This window comes from Lutjanus erythropterus, chromosome 6, assembly GCF_056507025.1.
Source record: "Lutjanus erythropterus isolate fLutEry1 chromosome 6, fLutEry1.hap2, whole genome shotgun sequence".
Taxonomy (NCBI): Eukaryota; Metazoa; Chordata; class Actinopteri; order Lutjaniformes; family Lutjanidae; genus Lutjanus; species Lutjanus erythropterus.
The window spans coordinates 40299895-40327884 of record NC_139322.1 but is presented as its reverse complement, the minus strand read 5'-3'; the positions used below and the strand labels follow the sequence as shown (position 1 = coordinate 40327884).

Sequence of the window (27990 nt, the reverse complement as noted above, 5' to 3'; positions counted from 1 at the left end):
AAAAAACAAGGAAAGCAAAAAAACACAAGGTGCCAAGATGGTCTAAACACACACCCAAACAAAAAAAATCTTGAGGAAATTTCTTCAAACTTGGTTCAAGCGTCTTTTTGAACTGATCAAATTCTTGTTAAACACATCCTTGGCCATAACTCGAGATTTTCAAGGCTAATTATTTCAAAATTCTGCACAAATATCTAATAGGTATGTGGATGTGGATGTTGATGGAACTTGGTTGCATCTGGCACTTGTGGTGGCATTGCAGGAGGTGCTTCACCATCTGTTGCTGGCAGAGGTCTGACCACTTGTCTCTCCTTTCTTCACACCCCATCTACTCCTTTCTTCACCTACTCCAGGCGAGCGCATGTTTAACATCGACAGTGGCCGCAACGCTCCGCTCCACTCCCCTCCCTCTGAGCACTACACCATCATCTTCAACACCTTCGTCCTCATGCAGCTGTTCAACGAGATCAACGCTCGCAAGATCCACGGAGAGAGAAATGTTTTTGACGGAATATTTGCCAACCCCATCTTCTGCTCCATCGTTCTGGGAACCTTTGCTGTGCAGGTAAGGTCAGGTATCTTGTTCAAGATTAGTTGTACCTGACTGAGCATCTCTTGCACTCAGTAAAAGTATGTTAGACTCAAAAACTGGACAAGATTCTTTCAGGTGGTGACTTCTAGTTAGACAAAAAAGGCTCTTGGCATGTGGTATGTTTAGATATTTTTATGTAGTTCAGTGTCAGTGGGCTGATGGAACAGAATCATGTACATGCTGCATGCTCCTGACAAAGTCTGCCCACTTTGTAATAATTCAATTGTCAGCATGATGAGGTTGTGAAGGTCAAAGATTTGTTGTAAAGCTACAGAGACATAAGGAGAAAAGAGCCCAGAAAGAAGCCATAGGAAGACGTGTTCTGTGGATTGTGGTTGTTGAGTACCTACTAGGAACTGAGCCTGGGTACTGTATCTCTAAGGTCCTGAAGTGGCTAGAGAGGAAAGAAAAAACACATACAACATACAATTAGTTTCCAAATGAAGGTCAGTTTGTGGGCACAACATACAATTCCTCCCGTGTGTAGAACAACAGAACAACAGAGCAGCCTACACTGAACACATAGGAAGGCTATCAACATGCAACTATGGTACGTCTTAATCAAAGTGTACCCACTGTGTGTAAAGACGCACACAGCTAATTCAACAATGCTGTTACTGCTCTGTCTGAATACATTAACCTGGACCTTTACTTTAATATTTGTATTGTTGTGAACTAATCCTAATATGTTTCTACTGGCAGAAGTTTGGTAAAAGCCATGATTGTCTGGCAAGTTGTCAGAAAACGGACAAACTGTTCTGTGTGTCTTGATACACATGGCGGTCAGACTGTGTGTTGCTAGTCTTTGCGTTCAACGTCCGTTTTGGTCCAAATTAACCAAAACATTGGAACAAATTGCATGTTGTGCGTACCCTACAGTATTTCAACCAATCGATGTAGTAAAATATGGCACTGATATATAAATAATATTCTCTCCATATGGCCAATCTGTGGCTCTGTACTAAAGCAATACAAGTTTAAATGTCTTCTACAGATGGATGCCATGTTTTGGTGATAGCCTGTGTTGTCTGATCACGTTCATAGTTTGTAAAAATTTAGAAAATGAATGTGATCATCTTCAGCCATTGACAGCTTATTAATTGTCACGTTGTCTTTCTCCATAGTGTATTCTGATTGTGCCCCACATACAAGTCCAGATTTAAGATTCCAAACTTTAGCAACCACAGGAAGATTGTTTGTTGAATCAACTCTCAGTCAGTGCAGAAGAGATGCACTGTGCAGGGAATTGTGAGTACACAAAAACACAGAGAAGCAAACAAAGACAGAATGAGTGATGGAGAGAGAAGAAGAGGGATATTTTCCAAATCTCTTCAGTTCTCTGTGTGGTCCTCTGGGGAGAAACAAGAGAAGAGAGGAAGCTGGAGGGGGATGGCAGTGATCTGCACTGTGAGAGCGACAAAGAGACAGTTGAGAGGGATTTGGAAAAGAAGAGATGAGAGACTGCAGACAGCTTAAGAGAGGTGAGCGAGGTGAAAAAGAGAAATAAGTAAGAAAGATGGATCCCTCCTCTCTGCATAAAGGAATGATTACTGTATGTGATACACTGTATCGTACTCCCAGTGAGATTTATGACTGTGCAGTCTGGTGTCAGGATGATAGTGTCACTCTGATAAGCCTTGTTCCTGGTGTAAATGATCATGTTGTTATATAAAAAGCTGTCACTACATCCACTGAGGCAAGCAGACCTACAGCAGCCTGCTGTTTAAAGACGCAGCCACAGGGCCGCATTCATTATGTTGAAACTATCACTAATAAAGACTGGTTGTATAAATGCACTTAGTGTGTCATTTTTACACAGTGACATAAGCTGGAGTGGGTTGACTGCTATGATTAATGTATCTGAGCCTCAGAATTCATCTTAGTTCACTTTAAGGCATTACAGTAACACCACAGTAGAACACCATTTTTGCTGTTAAAAAATTAAATTGGCATGAAAAATAGCCTTGAGAATGGTTCTAAACTTTGACTTATGAGTCTAAAAATTCCCAGTAAAACGCAAGACTTCTTTATATTTATATAGATATTGGTCAGCCAATATTATTACTGACATACTTTGGAATGTGCCAAATATTGCATTCTATTGCCCTGTCATATTTAGCTTATTGAAGATGAGCCTTACTGTGATAGTTTTGTTTTGCACCTGTGTTATTTTTGTAGTGTTGTGATGATATTCTCTGAAAATTAATAAATACACTTCTTGAAAAAAATATTATTTTCCTATCACAGCTATATCAGCCTATATTAGTATCAGCATATATGTTGTCTGATATGTGGCGATATGAAAACTTACATAAACATAATGCAGACCTTTTTTTTTTTTCATAGGCAGCATTACATGTATATTTCTCCCTAGATATCTTTTTTCTTAATTCAGGTTTGATATATATCACTCATTCTTGAGAATTGGGACAAATTATGTCTTACCAAAAAAATACCTTAAATTTTCTTTTGGTAAAATTTATTTTATAAGGATTTATGTATATGAAATACAGTATATGTATGAAATGTTTTGGTCTGCTTTAATTTAATTTCATTTTAAACACTTTTGTCCCAGACAAGAATTCACAACTTTAGACAATTTAAAAATGTGTTAAAAGCCTTCAAAATCTAAAACTAACAACACCTACTGATAGCAGAGGTATAAAATGTGCTATTGTAATCATCTTTGTTTTAAAATCTATTTTTTTGTAATGTTGTAGTTTTACAAAAACATGCTTTTAATCAGGTATAAAAAAAAGGTTAGCTATACCATAAGGACCCCTGTCTCACTTCCTGGTTTAAAAAAGGCAGGAATCTGCTCAAGCACTGGCAAACTTTCTATTTTTAGACAAATTCATTAAATAATATTTCTATCAGATGTGTCTCAACCATAACATGTCGACTCTGTAGTCCTTCTAAATGAAAGATAAATAAGAATTATGTTTTAAAAATGTGTATTTTGATTAACATTAAGAGAACTCTGAGACACTAAATAAAATGGCTGCTCACTGTGACTATGCTGTGAAATGAAAAAAATGAAACATTTTGTCAACTCTGGAGTTGACATCTGCTGGAGTTGACGTCTACAATTAATAAAGAATGTAATCACTGGGAGATTGGTTCTTTATAAGGTTTAATAGCCAAGAGTTCCTTTACAATATGTTTTCCAGCGTAATTTAAGAGTAAAAATCAAACCCCCCTCAATATATGGTTTTGCCCCAAGTCTCAAGAATGAGTGAAATACATCTATATGTATTAATTATATATAAACAATATTGGCTCATATATCAATATCAGATTTTTGTTACTATACAAATATCAGCATCAGCCACAAAAAGTATAGGTCCAGCATAGATCAGGTTCTAATACAAAGAAGCTAAAAGTAACTTTTATCAAAGAGTAATTCTTTGTGATTTTGAAGGTGCTGACAGCAGCCTATAATACTGTAAAAGCATCAACCTCTGTCAATCCAATCAGTCAAAATATTGCATTGATATAAGCATATTATTGTTAGCAACTCACCATATTGTTACCAAATATTACTATGCTGTTATTTCCAAATGTGTTTCCTCATTATTACTCTTTACTCTTATGACCTTGTTCCATAAATTTCAGTCAGAATCACTCAGATATACCCACTGTTAATACCAAACTATTATCTGCTTATTACTTTGGAAATTAAAAGCTATTACTTTATTATTACCTCTTTATTATCACACTACCATGTTATTACTGAGCTGCAAAGTAAGCAGTAAGTTTTATCAGTGTTCATAGTATACACAAGAATAAGCTATCATGACCTGATGTTAGCCAGGATAGTGTGAAAGGAGGGTTTATAATCTTAATAGATATTAAGGGTTAGGTATATCACATGAATAAGTACATACAGCGCTTGAACATCATATATTATAACATGTTGTTTTGATTTTGATAGGATGCAGCAGGGATTACAGTGATAATGCCACCTTCTTTTTCTTACTTGAAATCGTGACAGAGTAGAAGATAGACATGTTGCCACATCCTGGCGTTGTTGCGTTTTTTTCTCCAGTACAGACTGTGGTTGGTGCAGCAGAAATAGATGGACTGTGTCTATGTGTGTGTGTGTGTGTGTGTGTGTATGTGTGTGTGTGTGTGTGTGTGTGTGTGTCTGACAGTGATGACGTTCCTCCCTGTGTCTCTGCTGCAGATCGTGATCGTGCAGTGGGGAGGGAAGCCCTTCAGCTGTGCCCCTCTCAACGTGGAGCAGTGGCTGTGGTGTCTGTTCGTGGGAGTTGGAGAGCTGCTCTGGGGGCAGGTAAGCAGCTCTTCAGCCTGCTGAGTCAAACCACACTGAGCAAGTGTAGGCTGGCAGGCCTGGTTTAGTTTCTCTGAGGTGAGGCAAAGGAAACATTTTTACCCTTACTTAGATAACAATTCAGATAAAACTTTATGTTCACTTGAAACAACAACAACAAATTTGATTTTGAGTTAATTTACTCACATGTATGAAGCTGATATAATTAGTTCAAGAGTGACAGTAACAATAACAAAACATAAATTGGATTACACTGTATATTAAGGTGCCTGCCTTATAAAATGCTTATTATCATTAATGTGTTAACAAGACTATAAAAAAAATCATAAGGTAAGAATCCAGCTGGGAACATAGCCTTTGACACCTCTCATTTTTCTCTGGAGGTGTCACTGACCAATAAAAGCAAAATGCTGTTCACACCGTAGATCTCGTTCCCCCCAAAATGCATAATTAACTGTTATAAGTGCATAATAAAGGTTTAATGAACCTTAATAAGCATTGTTTATACATCAGAGCCAGTATCCCCAAAATCCGTTAGTTAACTCTTAATTAGTTCATAATAAAGGATTAATTAACCTTATTATGCATGAGTGAGTGAGGCTAATGTTAGCAGCAGCAGCAGCTCCTCTCCTTGCAGGTTAATGTTCGTGTCTGTGCTGAATATGATCACATGTTGCTCCGGTCGAGTGGTTATCTACCAGTTTATTCTGTCACAGCCTGCATTTAACCTTATTTCCATTTTCTAGATTAAAATACTGCGTAACTGCTGTGGTTTTTACAAGCTGTCATCTCGCCTTTGCTGATAAAACATCTGGGGGTGCCTGGGCCATGGGGGCGTATACGCACTGGGCAAGAGGGGCTGCCGTCTGATGGGGCTGCAGCCCTGACTAGTGGCTGCATAACATCATAGAGGCAACAGGAAACTGGCATAGTACATTAATAAAATATTGATAAGTAGTTTAACTGAATAGTATTTGTGGTGCCGACGAGTGAGAATGGTGACGTTTAATTGTAGTCAACTAATCACACACATCCCTATTATAATCAAATAATAAATATGTTTTTGATGCTATTATCCACACTTATATAGTTTTATTAACACATTAATGTTCATAATGACCTTATCAAGGTCTTATTACCTAACTAATACTTATTAATACTTATTAATATTTAAATATGTTTCAATGTTTTTATCTTCCTATGTCATTTAGTCAATTTCTTATTTTCAATAAAACAATTAATTTGTGTTCATTTAAAAACCTAAAAACACATTATTATTATTAGTAGTACTATTATTATTATTATTATTATTATTATTATTATTATTATTATTATTGTTGTTGTTGTTGTTGTTGTTGTTATTATTGTTGTTTTGTTATTCCAAACAAAAAATGTTTTGCTTTCTTAACAAAAAATTGCAGCAATCAACCTGTGTTTTCACCAACTTATTATTTTCTTGTATGTGCCACTTAGTGAAAATGAGTCAAAGCAACGTTTATTTTTAGTGGAGGCACCACATATTACCACATAGTTCCCAGCATGCATTGTGTGCAAGTTAAAACTCTCCTGAGACCCTTCTATTTATAATCTCTGGAAATCTGTAAATGGAAATCAAATTTATTTGTAATGTTCATCAGTGTGACAGAACAGTTGTTGCTTCAACTTAATATCTTAAGCTTATTGTTTTCTCAAGTTGAGTTAACAAAACTTAAATAGATTTATTATTATTCAGCCACTTATTTTCAGTGCACATAAAAAGTTTTGGATGCAATCAGTTTACAGTTTTTAAGATGAGAGGTGTTTACAGTGTTTGAGCCATCAAATTTGTTTGACAATGTAACAAACCGGGCTTTCAGGTGATCGCCACAGTGCCGACAGAGCGCCTGCCCTGCCTGAAGGAGGCGGGGCTGGGCCTGGAGCCCGGGGAGGAGGAAGGGGAGGAGTTGGCAGAAGACGAGGAGGAGATCGACTGTGCTGAGAGGGAGCTGCGCCGTGGACAGATCCTCTGGTTCAGAGGCCTCAACCGCATCCAGACCCAGGTACTGTTTGATGGAACAAACTTTAACCAAAGCTCTTTCACAGGAACACGCAAACACACACACACAGATATCCACACACCAAAGCGCCTCAACCAGAAGCTTCACGTGGTCATGACACACAAGCAGTTTGTTTAAGGTGAATTATAGATAGATGGTGATTGAAAACAGGACACACAAAGTATTAAACATCTGAACATGAATGCCTAAAGTTTGCACTTTTTAATCAAGTGCTTTATGATAAAATGCTAATTATTTTGGGGGGATATTGTGTCTTAACTGTGTAGTAACACTGCCTAAATAAACTGCCAGTATCATGGCCTCTACACACTAACAAAAGAGACTTTTGGAAAGAAAGAAAGAGATCTGCTTCATTCTTGATTCTTCTCTGACAAACATTTAGTTGTAGATAAGTTTAAAGACCGTATCTGATTTGTTCTTACTCTTCAAAAGTCAGTCTTTCTCTCATCCTGTCTGTGCTGTTCTTCTGACTCGTGCCAAACATAATGACTCCAGTCTTTTTCTCTCCAACACAGCTAACGTCTCTGTTCTCTAATGCTTTCTCTGACTTGGAAGTGGTATTTTAGATGCTCATGAGAGAGGATAAATGCTGTGATTGTGTGTGTGTGTATGTGTGTGTGTGTGTGTGTGTGTGTGTGTGTGTGTGTGTGTGTGTGTGTGCTGCAGCGGCACTCGTGTGTATGAGTGTTAACACGCTGTGTACAGGCTAATGCTAAGTAGACAGGCCGTTGACTTGCTTGATGACTTTAATTGATTGATACGGCACTGTGCTCTGTGTGTGAATGGACATTAAGACATCCAAACAGCATCAACATGAGCAGCAATCTGCTAACAGCCTCCTGATCAGTGTTAGAGAGCCACAGTCCTCACTCTCTGCTTAAGTGCCTGTCTGTGCGTTAAGTGGTCAGTTTTTCATTAAGAGGGTTTGGTCTGAGTGTGCAGACAATAAGCACACACGCACAACCTCATATACACACATCATCATCATTTGTAATTCTCTTTGTCAGTAATATTCAGAAAGCAGTTGTGATGCACATCACTGACATTTGCCATCAAAGGGAATTTAAGGAATAGTTCAGAATATTTGAAGTGTGGTTGTATGAGGTTCTTATCCATAGTCAGTGTATTACCTGCAGTATATGGCAGTCAACACGCCCCCAGTTTGGAGAAGCAGCAGGAGTACTGGTGTAGGAAGCTAATCAATGTACTGTGTACTGCGAATAGAGTCAGCAGCAAGACGTATTGTAGCCTCTTAAGAAAAAAATCAGTGTTTCTTTATGTGTACACTATATTTAGAATAGAGCCTGACCAACACTGGATTGTCGGAGCCAATGTTGAGACCAATATTAGAAAATATTAAAAATCGCTTATTGTTAGGGGTGTAATGATACATTGATCTAGCCTGATATATCTATTCAATATTCAACAATCTAATATGATCGATGTAAAGTGAAAATATTGGATCTATATTGTCATTGTGACAGCAATGCAAATATCATTTCAGTTACACCTATAGTTATTGATATATCAGTAAGTAATCTGATGACATTGTGAAGTAGTGTGGCATCATGGGAGATGTAATCTTCGCTTTTAAATATTTAAAACATTTAACAAGACTTAAGTCTTGTCATGTTTGTCAACTTCCTTCCTTACTCTCTGACATATCTGACATATCCCATGTTTTCCTGGAACTTACAGCAACTAGGAGCTAGCTTGCAATGGCTAGCAGGACATGCACCATTAAGTTGATACTGATTTTTTTAGGCGTCTAAAACACATTTTGCTGCTGACCTTGTTCACAGCAGCACATTGCCTAACTCCCTACATCGGTACTTCTGCTGCCTCTCCAAACTGGGGGCGTGTCGACTGCATGTAATACAGTTTAAGTACTTCAGATAATTACCTCAGATAACCCCCCGTCAAATAATCTGAACTATACCTTTAAGGGACTACAGCTCACACACTCGTACGCTCAGACCGGCCTGTCCTGCCCTCACTGAGTGCTGCTGTTTTGTCTCTGTCCTGCAGATGGAGGTAGTGAGCACGTTCAAGCGAAGCGGTTCGTTTCAGGGAGCGGTGAGACGGCGCTCCTCCGTGCTCAGTCAGCTCCACGACGTAAACACTATCTCTACCCCCTCTCACGTAGCTCTCTCCACCGCAACAGCCAATACCAGCCCAGCCCCCGGGAGTGAGTCCGCCGAACGCATGTACACACATGAACACACACAAACACACACACATACACACCTGCACACACACACTCGCAGCCACCTCCTCTCTCACACACACTCATCCGTAGACACAGACACACACACTGCTGCACGGCACGTGGACTGCAGTATTTTTGACTCTATGGTTGTGTCCCCTCCGGCTCGCTCGCTGCTCGTGTGTGTGCAATGTCTCCTCTATTCTTTTTTTCTCTTATTCTCCCCCTTTTCAAACAGCACCCAGTCCCGACCGGCTGTGTATAGTTCTGGTCTGATCCGGCCTGGTTCCAAAATCCAGTCCCCGGCCTCAGCCCAGAGTGTGTTTTGTTGTTGAGTGTTGGTGGGTGCGGGAGGTGGCTCGCTGTTCTCTTTCTGTCTGAGGAGTCCTGACAGAAATGGAGCAGCATTGTTTATAAAGACACAAAGTGACTCATGTTTAAAAGAACGAGAAGAATAAATTTAAGCAACCAAAACGGTCTGATTCGCTCTGACAACGCGAGGACACACCCTAAAGATCAGAAAGTGAACGGTGGCTCCTCCCGCACCATGTGTTACCTCCTGTCTGTGAATGAGGTCAAGCGTGGTTACTGTGGTTGACCCTTTATTTTCTCTATAAACTAAGAGAATATAGTGTAACAATAATGTGACTCCTCTTCTGCTGTAAGTTTAGATTTCACTGCCATAGAATCATACTCACGGCTTTCATATGGCTGCTGCAATTCTCTAAACTGTAAACCTTCGAGTATAAAAGCCCGATAACACACTGCTGTTAACAAGACTGAAACAAAAGTTCCCTCTACCTCTATCGCTCTTCCTTTCTTTCTCCTTCTTGTCCTCCTCTCACTTTTTTGTCCGGTGCTGCAATTGTTGTATTCTTGTAACAGTATTTACAGCTCTGACGTCACAACTTTGGCCCCCCTGATGTCTCCAAAAAAGTCCTGATTTTTCTCTCTGTCCAGTCTGTTTTTCCCCTCTTCTCTCTCTCTCCATCACAGTTCTCTCCTCTTTCTTCTATATTTACGATGAGATATTACAGGTTCCCTGTTTGCAGAGAAAATCTGTGAAATGTCTTCTTATTGTTCTTCATAAGTAGAGTTGTTCTGTTGTAGAGGTATTTAGATTGTACCAGATCTAAATACAGGCTCTTGTGTAGCATACTGATAAGATTTCTTTAGGTTTCTCTTCATTTTTTCCCCTTTTTTGTCCCTAACCTCATCCATTTTTGTCACCCTCCCATCTCCTTACTAGAGTAGCGTCCACCCCTCATCTTTTCTCTTGATTTCTCTGTATGTCAGTTCCGCGCGTCTGTTTGCAAGCGTGTTAATGTGTGTGCATTTGCTGACACCCGAGAGCCGTAGTTTGACTTATCTCTGTCAGTGTGCGAGTGCTGTATGTGCTTGCGTGCGTGTGTGTGCCTGCGTGTGTGTGCGTGCATGTACTGTCTCCTCATTTGATTGTCTTCATCCGTCTCCTCAGTTGCTTCTCCTTTTCCTTCCTTGCTTCCCTTCCCTCCTTCCATTCCACGCTGCCTCCCCTCCCCACGTTGCTCCATCACCTGTAGGTGTAGATTCAGAGAGGCCCAAGTCGGTGCTGCTGATGCCTCATTGTTGTGACCATCCTGCACAGACAACAGATGTTAGCGGGCTTTCTTTCAGTACTTTGGAAACACATCCTTCTCTCCATCACATGCAAAATGCAAAAAAATCTTTAATATCATCGTCAGAGTTGCTGCAAGATTGGCTGCCTGGTAGAAAAGACAGGTAATATGACAAAGGTGTGGAAGGATGTACAGTCAAAGTATGAAGGCAGGGTTCAAGCCCCACCACTGCCAGCTCATTGCTTGCTTTTTCAATTCTTTTTCTCTTAATTCGAAGAGCTTGTTGTGTCGAAATCTGTTACCCAACAGCAGTATGACACACACTTTCATCCTCCTGTGGTTCAGTTCCTGATGAGAAACCAAATGAGTTTGGACAAACATACGGGACGAGGAGGGAATGTGAAGGAGCAAGCATTAACTTTGAGCTTAATGTGACCCAGGTTTGCTCCTCTGAGTCACCTCGTGTTGTGTGGAGGCAGCCTGTGGTCAAATACAGTGTGCTCCTGTTTGCTTCAGCTTTCAGGACGGGGTGTACGCAAACAGCAGAATTCAGAACGCGTCAAATAAACTTCCAGCCACAGAAAAATGTATCAGACTTGATTCTGCGCACTTTAAAGGTTATGTCTGGGAATATTCTGTTGTTTTCTTAGTGTCAACAAATCCCATGAAAAGAGCAAACCAAAAGTGAATGTACTCTGCTAATAAGCTTTGTGATTTGTGTGTATCGAAACCTTAATATATCTTATTTCTCTGTTGTTAACAAGACAACTGTGCTTTTCACACTGCATATACTTAGCCCAGGGTTATCCTTAGCCCTGGGATGATCCTGGAATATCTAATAGGACATGGCTTTGCTGAGTCAAACCATACCTGATTTGCATTTCCATTACCACTTATAACACTCCATGCTGTGCTAAGTTGCTCCCAAGATGGACCACCTCTGGAATCGGGCCAACACATGCCCAACTGGCCTCCAACCAGTCATGATGACCACACTTCCAACCCTCAAGTGTGTGTTGTGAGACTCAGTTTCAGAGAAAGACTATTTTAAAAGTCTATGTGTTCAGCTCACAGTACTTTTATAGCTTTTCACTGAAACTCTGTGGTTTTCAAATAAGCTTACCTCCTGGGCCCCTGTTTGTACTTTCAGGTATCTGCTTTATTTTACTGTTTCATGTTTGCCTTCAGTTATACAGGAGTTCTGAAGTTGTTGCTAATGAAACCCCAACATTTTCTAATTTTGCTGCTTCGCAATAAAAGCTTTGACTTTTATTTTGAAGAATTTATAGGTAATCAAAAACGTTTTACAGACGCTCAACTAAAGGCAGACATATTAAACAAAGACAAGCTCAAGTGGGCAGTCATGTTGTAGTGGAGATGCAAATCCCTGTCATGCCGGGCTGATGCGCTGAGTCATATTGAGTCAAGCCAAGCCGGCACATGTGTATGGAAACACACACACACTGTTAACCTTGAGTTAACCTAAGCCCACGGCTATACAGTTCACACTGCACTTCTACTAGCCCTGGCTTAAATATCAGTTGGACCACATGAGTAATGTTAACATTCCAGAATGATGTGACTACTGTTTAGGGCTTTTCACAGCCCAGGGACAAAATCATTCTTATGATCTTCTTAGCCCCAGGCAAAGACAACTTTCACACTGGCACATTCCAAAGTGAGCTAATACTGCATTTAGTCCAAGCCTTGCTGGCCTTGCTCTGGAGCAGAATCAGTTTTCAGGGTTATCCCCTGAAAATTGACCAAATACAGGTCTAAAAGGTGTCTGCTGTGGGAAAAGGGGCTAAAGGCTGTTAAAGAGTAGTTAATTCTAGAACATAACCATTATTCATGTGGATCAATGGGCATTTAACCAAGGGCTAGTAGAAGTGCAGTCTGAATTATATAGCTGTGGACTTAGGGTAATCCAGGGGAACCAATGTGTTTTGTGAACTGGGGCTAAGTTATATCAAGGTTAAGTCTTAGTCTGAGGCCACAGAGCCCTGGGCTAAGAATATACAGTCTAAAATCCCATAAAAGTCTGCAGCCATGCTCATGACTTTGTAAGGCTTTACTTAGAGACATCATTGAGCATGATTGAGCTAGATGTTAACATTTAGCTCAATCATGCTGACATGCTGATGTTTGTTAGGCATAAACATCATGCTCACCATCTTGAGGGCTTTTCACATTGCATTTTTTAACTTAACCCCTTTTTACTCACGTGTTTAATCTAGGGTTAACCTAAGCCTAAGGACTATACAATTCACACTGCACTTCTACTAGCCCTGTCTTCAATGTCATTGTAACAGTGACTAATGTTAACATGCCAGGATTGTGCCAGTGTGAATGCTTTCTTAGCCTGGGGCTAAGAAGGTTCTAAGATTGTTTTTAGCCCTGGGCTAAGTGTAGTGTGAAAAGCCCTTACGTATGAATATACACCAAATCTTACCCTATCCTTATCCTGGTGATTATAACAGGAACTTATGTTAACATTCTAGAATGTTGTGTGACTACTCTTTAACTGCCTTTACCCATTTTTCACACTGGGACGTTTTAGCTCTGTGTTAAAATTCTGGGCTAATCCTGCTCCAGACTGAAGCCAGTAAGTCTTAGGCTAAAGTCAGGCTCAGTACCCTTTAGGGATTAACATTTAGCCCAGGGCTATCCTTAGCCCTGAGCTAAGTGTTAATCCTGGGATAATTTAGGCCATTTTCAAACACAAATTGTTAAGCCAGGGTTAAGCTAAGCCTAGGGCTGTATGATTCACAGTCCCTTGTTCTAGCACTGGACTAAAGCCTCTGTACACCCACACAGCTGTTTTCCATTAACCTGGCTGATTATCTTCTTCTAATCTTGTAGCCCTGTTTCACACTGGCTGCTTTTATCCCTGGGTTTAGTTGATCTTCAGGGTATAACCTCAGAAACTCAGGGCTAACCCTGGTCAAGAGCAGGGCCAGGTAGCCCTAGGCTAAAGTCAGGGTCAACCCACTTTGGAACGTGTTAGGATTGTGCCAGTGTGAAAGACCTTTTAGCCTAGGCCTTATGAAATGTGCCAGGAAGGTCACCAAAGTTATTCAAATTCGTCCTGAGGGACATGTACCAAAAGTCATGACAGTACATCCAATAGTGTGAAAACTTGTCTTTGACTTGCTGGTGGCAGTAGAGGAAAAGTCAGGGGGTCACCAAAGTCATTATTGTTTTGGGTGTAAACTGACTGACCAACACTGGCATTCAGAGAGCCCTGCTGCTAGCTTGGCTGTAACTCATCAATGAGCCACACTCTTTGTATGTTCTTTTTATGGGATTTGGTGACAGTACCACAGATACAGAATATCACCAGTTTTATCCTTTAACTACCTTCCTGAGGTCTGATCACATGCTCTGATATGGGAATCTCCAAACAACAAACTCACACCTATCGCCTATGCGTTATCAAGACATACTGACCTCTCCCACTGCACTGCTGCTCATCCACAGTTAGCTTCAGGGTCATAACTTTACACCACTACCCAGAGTTCTTTGCAAAGCAGACCCAGCCCTCAGACTTGGCACTGTGCCCTGTTGCAGTATGATGTGCGTAGCTTCTGACGTCAACACCATCACCTCCCTGGGTTTTACAGCCAAATTTTTTCATCATTGGGTAAGAAAAGAGTCCAGGGTTATTCTGAAAGATACATCTCAAATATTCAACAGAGATATACCAGAAGATAAGTAGATCTATACACTCAACTACAACCTCAATTCCAAAAAAGTTGGGACATTGGGTAAAATGTTACAGAATGCAATGATTTGCAAATCCTTTTCAACCTCTGTTCAATTGAATACAGAACAAAGACAAGGTATTTAATGTTCAACCTAAGAAGCTTTATTGTTTATTTGTAAATGTACACTCATTCTGAAATTGATTTCTGCAACATGTTCCAAAGAAGCTGTGACAGGAGCAACAAAAGACAAAGACTGGGACAGTTGTGGAATTCTCAAAAAACACCTGTTAGGAAGATTCCACAGGTAAACAGGTGCGTTGGTGACAGTATCATGATTGGGTATTAAAGGGGAGTCCTGGAAAGGCTCAGTCGTTCACAAGTATGGTTAGTGTCTGGAGGCAAATAGTTCAACAGTTTAAGAACAATGTTTCTAAACATGCAGTTGCAAGGAATTTATAGATTTGACCGTCTACATTCCATAATATCATTAAAAGATTCAGAGAATCCAGAGAAATCTCTGCACATGAGGGGCAAGGTTGAAAACCAATATTGAATGCCTGTGACCTTTGACCCCTCAGGCAGCACTGCATTAAAAACTGCATTAAAAACCCACATCATTGTATAAAGGATACTACATGGGCTCAGGAACACTTTGGAAAACTGTTGTCAGTAAACACAGTTTGTCTCTGCATCTACAAATGAAAGTTAAGACTCTACCATGCAAAGAGGAAGACATACCAACAATGTGTCTTGGCATTGTCTTTAAAAAGATGTCTTCTGGTTGGCAGCATATGTCCCTCCAAAACCAATATGTACCTTTCAGTATTAATTGGGCCTTCACAGCTGCTGTCTTTTGAAGATAGTGTTGGTAACAATCTGGATGGTCCTTTGTCTCTTTAGTTCAGAGGACACAACGTCCATGATTAGTGAAAACAATGTGAAATGTGGACTGGTCAGACCACAGCACACTTTTCCACTTTGCGTCAGTCCATCTCAGATGAGCTCAGGTCCAGAGAAGTCTGCAGTGTTTCTGGATGTTGTTGATATTTGTCTTTCTCTTTGCATGGTTGAGTCTTAACTTGCATTTGTAGATGCAGAGACAAACTGTGTTTACTGACAACAGTTTTCTAAAGTGTTCCTGAGCCCATGTAGTATCCTTTATACAATGATGAGGGTTTTTAATGCAGTTTTTAATGCAGTGCTGCCTGAGGGGTCAAAGGTCACAGACATTCAGTGTTGGTTTTCAGCCTTGACCCTCACATGCAGAGATTTCTCTGGATTCTCTGAATCTTTTAAGATTAAGGATTGTAGATGGTCAAATCTATAAATTCCTGCAGTTTTGTGTCATTGTTAATCTGGATCATTTTGAACCTCACCCCATCCATGCTTGTGAACGACTGAGCCTTTCAAGGACGACCCTTTAATACCAGTCATGATACTGTCACCTGTTACCAACTCACCTGTTTACCTGCGGAAGCTTCCAAACGTGTTTTTGAGCATTACACAACTTTCACAGTCTTTTGTTGCTCCTGTCCAAACTTTTTTGGTTGCGTTGCAGGCATCACATTCAGAATGAGTGTATATTTAGAAAAAACGATGAAGTTTATCAGTTTGAACATTAAATATCTTGCCTTTGTGCTGTATTCAATTGAATATAGGTCAAAACGTTTTTGCAAATCATTGCATTCTTTTTTATTTATACTTTACTCAACATCCCACCTTTTTTCATAATAGAGGTACTTCAACTCACAAAATGGGAGCAGAAACAAAAGTGTTGGGTTTGTATGTTTTGTTGAGTGTATAAATCTGTTTCATGCTTTCATCCACCTCAGCTGTGCTGGACCTTATTGATCTCCCTGGATCTTTAGAGCCAATCTATGGATCCAGTTTGTTTTCATTTCAGACTGGTTTAGTTTCATCTACCTGCAGTTACAGCAATGTTGAGACAAGAGATGAAAATTAGTCAGGAAAAATAAAGGGGAATGGAATGTTCAAGCTGAATCTCAAATCCATCCTCAGCTCCTCAATTCTTTGCTTAAAGTTGTTTATGTTCAAAAAGAAGATTTCAGCCTCAGCCCTCACTTTTCGCTCCTTAAATAGTAAATGAGTAGGAGCCATGAAGAGAATGAGCATTGAATTGAGGACATTGCTGATGTGTTGCTATGGATAAGAGCTCAGTCATCACAAATATGGGTGGGTGCTGCTCAGAGTCGGGTCACACGGTGGGGGGAACAGGAGCCATTAACCAGTCATGTACCTCACAGCTTCTCCCTGTCTTTCTGTTGCGGTTTCTTCTCATCAGCAGTTGTTTTGCACACAGCAGCCTCTCTACCTTACAGCGCCTGTCTCCTTCCTCGTACTTTTAACCATCATCGTTTTTCCATCAAGCACTGCTGAAAGAGCCGGCAGGGAGAGAGGGACAGAGAGAGAGAGAGAAAGTGGGTGAGAGAACATAAGTAACACAGCAGTGCCCTGACCTCCAGGCCTCTCTGGTCACACTGTGGGCGTCATATACTCGAAAGTTTACCCTTCTCATGGAGACCAAATGAAAACAAACCAAGCGCTGACGAAGTGAGAAAGTAACATTCTGAAACCTTCTCAGGCTGCATGAGGTGTTTTTCTACTGTCTGACAGGCTCTTTGGAAAAACAGATAAGCACTGAACCTACTGCTTGACCGTCTGTCTGTGTGTCCGTCTGTCTGTCTGTCTGTCTGTCTGTCTGTCTGTCTGTCTGTCAGTCTATCATATATGCCAGAGTCATATATAGAGACTCCTCCGTGTTTGGCCAACTGCAGCACTGACCTCCATCAGCTGCCCGACCATCCACCTCTCATAATCACAGTTTGGACTCCAGTGGGTGCTGCAGTCGACATCAAAGCTTCTTCTATGTTCTCCGTCCTCTCATTTGGCCAAACCGTCTCTATGTAGGGCTCTGCCTGCCTGTGCCTGTCAGTATATTTGCACTGAACTGTCTCTGTTTCTTTTGAGCTCATGCTGCTTCTTTTCCTCTGTTTGGGCTTGGGGGAAGGGTGCATGGACCAACTGCTATGGCAAAGGAATGTGTTTACGCACGCATACACCATAGACTGCATAATCCACCTTGAAGTACACTCATAGACCTCACTCTGATGTGTGTGTGTGTGTGTGTGTGTGTGTGTGTGTGTGTGTGAGAGAGAGAGAGAGAGAGAGAGAGAGAGAGAGAGAGACAGAAAGAGAACGTACGTGACAAAGATCTGATTCAGCATGCCCTGGCTGCCTCTCTATGTGTGACAGGGCTGACGCCCGAGCTTCACTCCGGCCTCTGAACCAATCACCTTCTGTTTCTAGTAATCTAACCAACCGCATTCTGTTCTAACCTGCTGATTCTCCGTGATGTCACCTTTCTGTTTTGCAAGACTTGTTTTTTTCTATCCTGCAGAAACTTCATCATCAGCATCATCATCATTTCAATCACTCTGCCTTCCTCTGTCCCCTCACCGCTGCATGGCTGCAGTACATTTTGCACATATGCATGTGTGTGTACGTGCATGTGGGTGTGTGTGAGATGCTGAGTGACTAGCTGGCTGTCCGCGTGTCTGCGTGTACAAACCAGATCTCTCTAACAAACAGCACCCCTGACTGACAACTGTCTGATGCATGTGGATGTGATGAACCTCCAAGCTGCACAATGTGGGAACTTCATTTACACTGCTGCTGCATGCACATCTGTATGTGTTTGTGTGTGTGTTTGTGTGTGGTCACTGCTATAGGTTCTTGCCAATTTCTTATTTTATGAAACATTAAACTAACACTCACCATTCCTGCTTCTTTTCCATCTGTGCCTAACAACCACCCTCATCTGTGTGTGTGTGCATGTATGTGACCCAGTGTGCTGAGGTGTGACTGTTTTCCCCACACATACTTTATCATCACACACACACACGCACACATAGACACACACTCATGCTCAAGTGTGTATGTGAAGCGTCCGCAGCTTCTGTGGTCTTTGTGATGGTGGCTCCTGAATGCTCTTGTCTTGTGAGGTCTGATTGGTGTGTGAGAACTGACAAAAACATGTCATTAGCCAACTCATTTTATTTTACCTTTGTCTGTTGGAGATACACAGGATCAGGTGGACTCAATATATTTGTGCTGTCAAGGTTAAAGTAAATATAATTGCAAAGTTTGAGAAATATCCTTGATATCTTCAAATACTGTGTACAAAATATGTAAGGACAAAAACAGTTTTCCTTTGAAGGAATAAAAGAAGACATGACAAAAAAACAACAGATCTTGATATTAAAGTAGTGAAGTGGTAATGTGAGGTTGTGGATATACTTTCCTTTAAATTTGGTGATAGTTAATAAGTATGTTGAGTTAATGAGTTAATGTGTCTGTTGGTGGATAATTTAAAGGGATATTTCACCCCAAAATCAAAAATATATATTTTTAATCTGGCCTGTAGTGCTGTTTATCCACCTAGATAATTTTGCTGTGAGTTGCAGAGTTTTGGAGATATCAGCTGTAGAGATGTCTGCCTTCTCTCCAGTATAATGGAAGTAAATGGCACTCAGCTTGTGGTGCTCAAAGCAGCAAAAAGTATATTTGCAAAAATTCAAAACCAGCATCTCTTTCCAAAAATCATAGATAAACAACCCTACAGGCTAAAGGAAAAATATCTATTTTCGATTTGCAGTGAACATTACCTTTAAGGTAAGGACCACACTCTTAACATTATTTGTGTTCCAGAACATTGCCCCGTTGGCATTCAGATTTACCAGTTACTTGAAGAAATAGTCAGACTTTTTGAGAAAAACAGAATTTACTTTTGTGCTGAGTTATATGTTAGCCAGTTAGCTTAGCTCTAGCATAAACTGCTAGCTTGACCCTGTCCAAACGTAACAAATTCCACCTAACAACACCTCTAAGAATGAGTTGCACCAACAAAAATGAATTTAATCTAAGATTAGTTCTAGTCAGATTTTACAAAAGTAGGTTTAAAATAATTGAATCCAGATTTAAAATTAAGCAGAACTAATCAAAAACTAATGTCCATTTAGTAAGTCCAAGTTATTAATGTAAACCAGAATTAAGTGAAGTTGAATCGATATGGAGAAGCCAAAATTACAGCAAATAAATAACTTAAGTAGAGAAAAGAGACTTTTAACTTCCAGCTGCTCTGTATTCTCTGTGTAAAAAACAAACAAATCATTACATAGTTTGCTCGCTAGCTAAAAAAGTTAACCTACATAGCCTACTCATGATGGTTCTGCAGAGGGGCTTTTTAAAAAACTTGTTGGCAGAATTAATGGAGTAATATGGTCAAATAATATTAGATTAAACAACAGCATGGTAAGGAAAAAGGAACCTGCCTGGCAGCAACTGGGAGACCATATAAACAGATCAAGTTTGAGGAACTTGATTATTTTGCCTCAATCCATCTCAAAAAGATTACAAAGTGTTGTCGGACCAGACAGTCTCTCCTGTCAGATATTTGGACATTTGAACATTTTGGATATTTGGATGCAGAGGACGTGACAGAAATAGTTTAGTGACAAATGGAAAAAAAAAGAAGTAGAGAAAGAAGTTCCAAACCTGCTCACTTTCACACCTCTGCACAGTTGACCAATCACAGTTGTCCGTTTGACATTAATTAGTAAAGGTGTAGGGGGAGAGGGTCTCTGAAGCTAATCAGTCATCTGACAGGCAGTTTAGACAGAGTACTGGTGTGGTAAGGCTTGAATATACTCCCAATTGAGTGCATACACAGGCAACTGGGAACACTACGGAAAAGTAGTAATTCCGTTTATACTACTTTTGAGAACAAGGACGCTGTGAGGACACGCTCCACACATGCTGACATATTTCATAGCTTGTCGTAGTGTAATGGTCATGCAGACAATTCTGTGTGGTTACAACAAATTGGAGATACACATGCACCCTCTGAGGGTGAAATTTTTGTCATGCGGATCCTTGCACACTCACAGACGTGGAAAGTTGAACTTCACCTTTAAAGCTCACTAATTGACAGCAAGACTTCAGGAAGTCTTTGCTCCCATCCCACAAATACTTTGACATATAAATGTCTGTAAAACTTTCTGCGGTCCTTTTCTACAGATTAAACAAATAAGATATGACGTGTTAATTGTTGAGCTCTAGCAGCGTTGATAGGCACTTTTTGTTACTTTATCTGACAAAGTGATGAAGAAAAAATGTACTACTGGTCAGACTTTGCTTTGGATAGGATTTTATCCAGGGCTCAAGATATCTGTGTACCAGACCAGACTTATTAAAGTTATTAAAAGTTGTTTTTACTCAGTAATTCTCCAGCAGTGCCAAACTGGACAGACTTTGCTGTGGTAAACCAAAGAATAAACTTGAGGAGCCTCAGTTGATCTTGCATGCATTTGAGTTCAATACAATGTATATGTATACAGAGAAGATCCACTGCAGAGAGATACAATAGAAATACTCAATTTTATATAATATATTTCACATCATACAGAATCATGTATCATCAGGACATTAGACAGGGGGGCACCACATTACACAAGCAACAATGTCAATACTACAGAAGCTGTTACAACTTTATCCAAGGCTCAAGATATCTGTGTCCCACCCCACCTGTGTACAAACTTTTATTAACTTAAGTGCCTAATATAAAATATTAAGGTTATTAAAAGTTATTAAAAGTAACAGTTACTTTGAGAGGCAGCCGGATTCTTAGAATCCATTTGTGTCTGCACCAAAATTAGTGCAGCCAATCAGCATCCTGGGAAGGACTACGGGCAGTTATGGGCATGGTTTTAGGTGTGACAACAGCAAGATGCATCCATGAAAGTGACTCGACTTAAACAAACAGTCATCTTAAACTCGTCTTAAACAACCTGCAGAGGTTAGTGTAGATATAGTGATAACAGCAGTTATATCAGAACTGGATACTGATCTATCTACATGGAAAAGAAGTTTCACTCTTGTTCCAGACGGTTTTCGGCAAGAATTTGATTCAATTTTGTTAACACCATGTTAGGTGTGATAGATGGTTCATCCAATCCCCTGCTGTGTTTTTTCTTTTTTTTTTTCAAGTGCCTGCCCTTTTCCAAACAGTTTCTAAAGATGACTTCCCAGATGGTTCTGTGGAACAAACCATCTGGCATGTCAGGTTACCAAAACAGAGCCAGGCTAGCTGTTTCTCACTGCAAAAAAGAATAAGAATATATTCCGATTTCAAACGATTTTTTGGTCAATTATATTCTTGATTAATCAATTAATAGTTGTCAGAAAATGGTTAAAAATGTTGATCAGTGTTTGACGTCCTCAAACGTCTTGTTTCGTCCACAAGTCAAAGAGTTTACTGTCAGAAAGTAAAAACAAAAAGAATTTATTCACATTTAAGAAGCTGAAATCAGAAAATGTTTATTTTTTCTTAAAAAATTACTCAAAGTGATTATTTGTTTTTCAAATAGTTGGCTATTAATTTAATTGTTGCAGCAACTTGTGTTCTAAAAGACTGTTGTGTTTCAGCTCCATCCATTTTGGTTTAAACCAGCCAATAAGATTAATTTCAGCTTTCAAAGTAGCTCTGAGTCAAAAATAAAGATACAGTTTTTTATTTAACACCAGTATGACCAGTAGAGGTTATTTTCTTTGACTGAAGCCACCTGGCCCTGAGTGTCCATCTGTCTGTCTGTCTGTCACTCTGTTTGTCTGCTGGAGGACACAAGTCTGTCTGTCTCTGGGTTTCCCTTGTCTCTTTTTTCCCTTTTTCATGTCTGACTTTGTCCTCTCTTTCTTGTGGTCCCCCCCTCATCTCTTCTCCTCTCTGGCAGATGCGAGTGGTGAAAGCATTCCGTAGTTCGCTGTACGAGGGCCGGGAGAAACCGGAATCCCGCAACTCCATCCACAACTTCATGGCCCACCCGGAGTTCCTCATCAACGACCTCATCCACAACATCCCGCTGATCGACGACACCGACGTGGACGACGAATCAGAGCTCAGCAGATACCAGCACCTGCACCCGGCCCTCCGCAAGCCGCCTCCCCCTCCCACCCAGCCCCAGCCCCCAGCCCGCAGCCGCCCCACCCGCCCCTACCGCCAGTACAGCCTCCCCGTGACCCCGTGCAACCGAAACAACAACAACAACAGCAGCAGCAGCAGCAGCAGCAGCATCAGTTCAACAGTCACCCACTGCAACAAAAACCCCAGCACCCGGAGCCCCCATTACCAACACCACCACCGCCACCAACACCACCACCAACACCACCACAACCATCATGGCAGGGACAGGCCGGCGAAGCCCTCTGCCCCTCACCTGGCCCACCTCTACTGCGTGGAGACCTCCTTATAACTGAGCTGAACGTGGGTCAGGGGGGGAGAGGAGGAGGAGGAGAAGGGAAGCGATGTCTCGGGGAGGGGGGTGGGGCGGAGGAGAGGGCTGAGGACTCACACATGACATTTTTCATCCGACCTCCCCCCGACGACGAGCCGACAGGGGAGCGAAGGACGAGGGAGGCACAGGAGGGAGTGGACAGTGGCTGCTCACACAACTCCCCGAGGACACTGCAACTTACCCTCCCTTTGCCCTTTGCTCCAGCCCTCTCTCTCTTACCACCACCCCTCCCCCGCCTCCTCCTCCCTTGAACCCAACACCGCCGCCGCTGTCCCCGAAGAACTGCCCCACCCCCCTGCCCTGCCTGACCTCACGCACGCTTGTCGCACACACGCACCGGCACAGGTCTGCTCTCGCTGCTTTGTCCTGAGCGACGGTGGGTCAGGGGAGGGATGGAGGGAGGGGGGACGGACATCCAATGGAAAAAAACAAACAAACAAAAAAAAGACACATCCCTCAACGCTTCAGTAGAAAAGACTCACTCTGTTTCTACTGGTCTTCATCATTAGTGTTGTTGTCATCTCCCACCTACAGCTGCCATGGCACCATCACCACCACCATCTGTCACCATGGCTACGACCTGCAGCCACTTTGCTCGCGATATAAGTAAAACGCTTTGTTAAAGCTTTAACTAGACTTCAGCCATCCTCCAGTCATTTATTTCTCAACATAATGGTGCTCATTCATTTCATTCTGTTACATTTGGTTGATTTCTTTCTTTTCTGTCTGAAAACTTCTTCCATCCCTCTCCTTTCAGTGTGTGTATGTGAATTGTCTTGTCTCTTCTGAAAAAATAACAAAAACAGAACAAAAACAGAAATTGCAAACAAAGATACTGTTCATTTAAACCTAATAGTAAATAGAATGGCTGCAAAAAACATCTAAATGAGGGGAGGACACATATATATACACGGTATATGTATATGTATATATATTATTTGAATGTTTGGGAAGCGACAACACAGAACTCTTTATGTTCGTCACTATTCTTTCTCCAGCTCAACCTGCCCAGTCCTCGTACGCCGCCCCATATGTCCACACGACCTGTTATCTGTATCCTGTCCACCCTGCTGTGAGATGATACAGTGTGTTGGGCTCTCACATCAGCCCCATACAGGACTAATGTACAGCCTCCTGCCATGTTGATGGATTGATGAGTATGTATGGGTTGATATCTCTGGACGTCACTCATCACTGACGTCCACAGTCTTCATTTCCGTTCCATCATCTTCTCTCTTGCTGTTCCTCAGTCTCATTTTTGTCTCATCCCTTCTGGTCTTTCGTCGGTGGGGTGTGTGTGTGTGTGTGTGTGTGTGTGTCTCAGCTTTTTTCTTTTGGGGAAATAAAGCTGAATGCTTGTGAAGCATTAGCCCTTTAAAATGCCATCAAACACACGATGCACAGGCGATGGCCCTTTAAGACGTACTCACTTTCAGACTCCCACCTCCACCGCTCCTGCTCACGTGCCATCAGGTCATTTCCATCATGTTACCAGTTCCCTCTCCCATCAGTGTTGTGGACAAAGAGATCGTTCCATGTTCATTTTTACAGAGGAGGAAAAAAAAAATCTTCACTGTCTGATGTTGAAAAGCAACCGACCGCTTGAGCAGTCAGGCCCCACGTCTAACGTCAGTGTTCTGTTTTAGCTTTAGGCCCAAAGCTCGCTCAGATCTATCAGGGACGACCAATGAGAGCTTTTGTGTCAAATACTGTGCGTTCCTCATCATCATGATGTACGATTAGTTGATTGGAATACATTAAAGGAACAGTCTTACATTTTAAAAAATACACATACTTGCTTTCTTGCCACTTTCATGTCTGTAGATCACCCATTCTTGAGAACTGGGACAAATTATGTTGTACCAAAAAATACTTTAAAAATTGTTAATACCAATTCTAATTGGTTGGTGAAATATTTTCCTTAAAGGATTTTATACATATTTATACATGAAGTATACGTAATTCATGAAATGTGTTGGCTTACTTAAGTGTTTTTCATTTCTAAACTTGTGCCCAAAAACAGCCTTGTCCTAGACAAGAATTCACAACTTCAAACAATTTAAAAATGTGTTAAAAGCCTTCAAAATCTAAAACTAGCAAAACTAACTGTAACATTTTGTGAACTCCCGTTAAAAGGCTTAATAGCCAAAAGTGAATCTAAGAATACGAAGCGACAGCCAGCAGCAGGTTACATTAGCTTAGCATAAAGACTGGAAACAGGCACACAGTCAAGCTGACTGTCTCAAAAGGTTTGCCTCTGCCTCTACAAAAACAATAAGACACGGCTCGTACAGCTTACAGTACATCATGTTTCAACATGCAGCTAATGAACCACTTATCTTCTCAAATACATGTCTACATAAAAACAGCTAAAAAGCCTTTGTGTCAGGAGAGCCAGGCTAGCTTTTTCCATCTATTTCCAGTCTTTATGCTAAGCTAAGCTAACGGCCACTGGCTTCAGCTTCACACTGAATGGACAGACATGAGAGTGGTATCAAACTTCCTATTAAACTCTCGGCAAGAAAGTGTATAAGTGCACTGGCCAAAACGTTTAATCATGGTGAAGCTGTCCGATGTAAAGGGGCATAACACACTGCATGAGCACACCCCAGCAAAAAAAAAAAGAAGAAAAAAAAAAAGAAAACATGACGACGGGCTCAAGGGCCCATGACATCACATTCCACCGCCACCTCGTCAAACTCCACCTCAACATTCCATGGAACATAACATTCCAGAATAACTGCATCACATTCCAGACTGGGTGTGAGAGTGCCCTCCTGTATACCATGTTGCACTAGGTGTGGGTGAACCGCTGACTTCATGTTGCCTCGGAGCGTGACTGCAATGCAAACTCTCTCCCCTTCCTTCCCCTCCTTTCCTTCCCTCACTCGGTTACACCCCGTTGACTTCCCTGAGTTCTCTGCTGGTCTCTCACACAGGCCAGAGAAAGACAAAGGGCAGACAATATGCAACAGACTGCCATGTCCACACCTGTCCCCAGACGTAGGAGTAGAAATAGAGATGCTAACACATGCAAACACAGCGAGAGAACATGTCCGTCCTGCTAGTTCTGTTTCAGGATGCACGCAGGGCTCTCTGGGAAACACCCTTACCTGTACAGAACTCTGTCTTCTTGAATGCTCATCATCATCGCCGCCACCCTGACCCCGACCCGGCCCAGCCCCACAGAGCGGGCGGGTGGGCGGGCGAGCAGGTGGCGACATTGTATTGGTCTGTCTGTTTTGAAGCATGCATTTGGTATCATTAATGTCACTCTTTATGTGTTGGTAAATCATTTAGGCTACTGTCACTACTGTGTGCTATGATCTCTCCACATCTGCTCTCTTCCTCTCTCTCTTCCTCTCTCTCTCTCTCTCTCTCTCTCTCTCTCTCTCTCTCTCTCACACACACACACACACACACACACATACACACACACACACACATCCTGTTAACCTATTCTATTTCAGCACCTCTTAGCACAGCTCTAAACGCTTTCTGCGGTATACAAACACACACACACACACACACACACACACACACACACACACACACACACACACGCATACATACACAACAGGCAAACAACAGGCGAATAATCTCCAGTGGTGTAAATTTGACTGTCCAGTTCCAGCCATCTCTGTCCATCCGTCCAGCCACGTTACATCATGATGTTGTGAGACAGTTTCACAGAAGGCAAAACACAATGTGAAAAAGAATATATTATATTTATCAAAATTATAAATTGTACAACTGCACCACTACTGTACAGACCGCCCAAATGTGCACATGTGCATCTTTGATTTACAGGTACTATGTTCCTGTTACACTTTTCTTTTTTTAATTTTGGTTTCTTTCTTTTAATCCTATTGCTTTTTGTAAAGAGAGGAACAACAAAATGGAAGCGCTTGTATATTATTATTATTATTATTATTATTATTATGATTATGATTATTCTTATTATTATTTTTGATTTTCTCCACCGGTGCTCCCACTGATGGAAAAAGACAGTTGCACATTCTCCTGAGCATATTCTGAGGGCTGTGTTTTCTGTCCACTGAACAGCCCCTGAAGTGTGCAGAGGTGCGGAGATGCTTATAGTCTCTTAAAGACCAGAGACACCACTCTGTAAATAGAGAACAGGAGATACAGACGTACCTCATTATGATCTAAAAGGACTGGACAAAAGTGGGGACCCAGGGCGGACGGAGAACTGGAAGGCGATGCAGAGCTAGAGACTGCAGAAGTGCGACGCACCCATGCGTTGTTTAGGCTGCTCTTTTAGATCTGCCACCAGTATTTACTGCCATGTTATGATGGGAAGAACTGACAGGTTTTACATTATTCATTATACATACTGTTGTAAATATTGTGTGTGGAATGGTCCCCCTTCTTGCACAATGCAGTGCTGTTCTGCAGACAGAAAATGCAGCCTTAACTGTGCTGAAACGAAAAAGACCAAAAAAAGAAAAAAAAAAAAACATAAAAACTATTGAATATATTAAAGAGTTACCTGCCTGTTATTTAAGCGAATAAATATCTATATATGAGAAAGAACACACCTGTATACTGTAGACTAAATCTGTATGGAAATCTAAGAGAATTTAATGGGAATTAAGTCCAACACCTTTTGTCTGTATGAAAGAAAAAAATACATCAAAGTATTCTACAATAATAACTTTGACAAAGTCTGTGTGGTCCTGTGTTGTTTGTTCACAATGATGCAAGACGCCAAGGGTTACTTGTTAAAGATCATATAATGGAAAATAGAAAATAGTTGCTGAAAACATGTAAACTGTTGTTCACCATTTGTGTGTTTAGGATTTTTTCAGGTGGACCTGAAAAATGGCTCAGTGACGTGTCGAAGTTGTGGTCTAATGTTCTGTAAGCCCCACAAACCGACATACGAAAAACACCGCTTCAGCCTCCCTAATGGTCAGTTTTAAACATACAGTGACTCTCTCAGTCCAGATCAGCCCAGCAGTTCACTTCAGCTCACTTCAGTTCCAACAGTCCGACACAGAAAAAAAAAACATCCTGCGACCGTCCTCTGGCTCTGGTGGCTCAAACATGTCTGGACATGTCCAATAAAGTTGTTGGACGTAGTGTCCATGTTTCAGGTGGTTTTCGGGCCATAGTGGTCCCCAATGTTTCAGAGCAGAGAAAA

General features: G+C 41.2%; 1 protein-coding gene across 1 annotated transcript in view; it reads left to right on the top strand.

Moving 5' to 3' along the window:
* Positions 1-25090, top strand: part of atp2b3b (ATPase plasma membrane Ca2+ transporting 3b) — an 87855-nt gene extending 62765 nt beyond the window's left edge. The window contains exons 23-26 of the mRNA XM_084721907.1: positions 354-565; positions 4779-4886; positions 6743-6925; positions 22263-25090. Of these exons, the coding sequence (XP_084578033.1) occupies positions 354-565; positions 4779-4886; positions 6743-6925; positions 22263-22781 (1022 nt within the window). The 3' untranslated portion in view covers positions 22782-25090. The remainder of the gene's footprint in view (positions 1-353; positions 566-4778; positions 4887-6742; positions 6926-22262) is intronic.
* The last annotated feature ends 2900 nt before the right edge of the window (positions 25091-27990 follow it).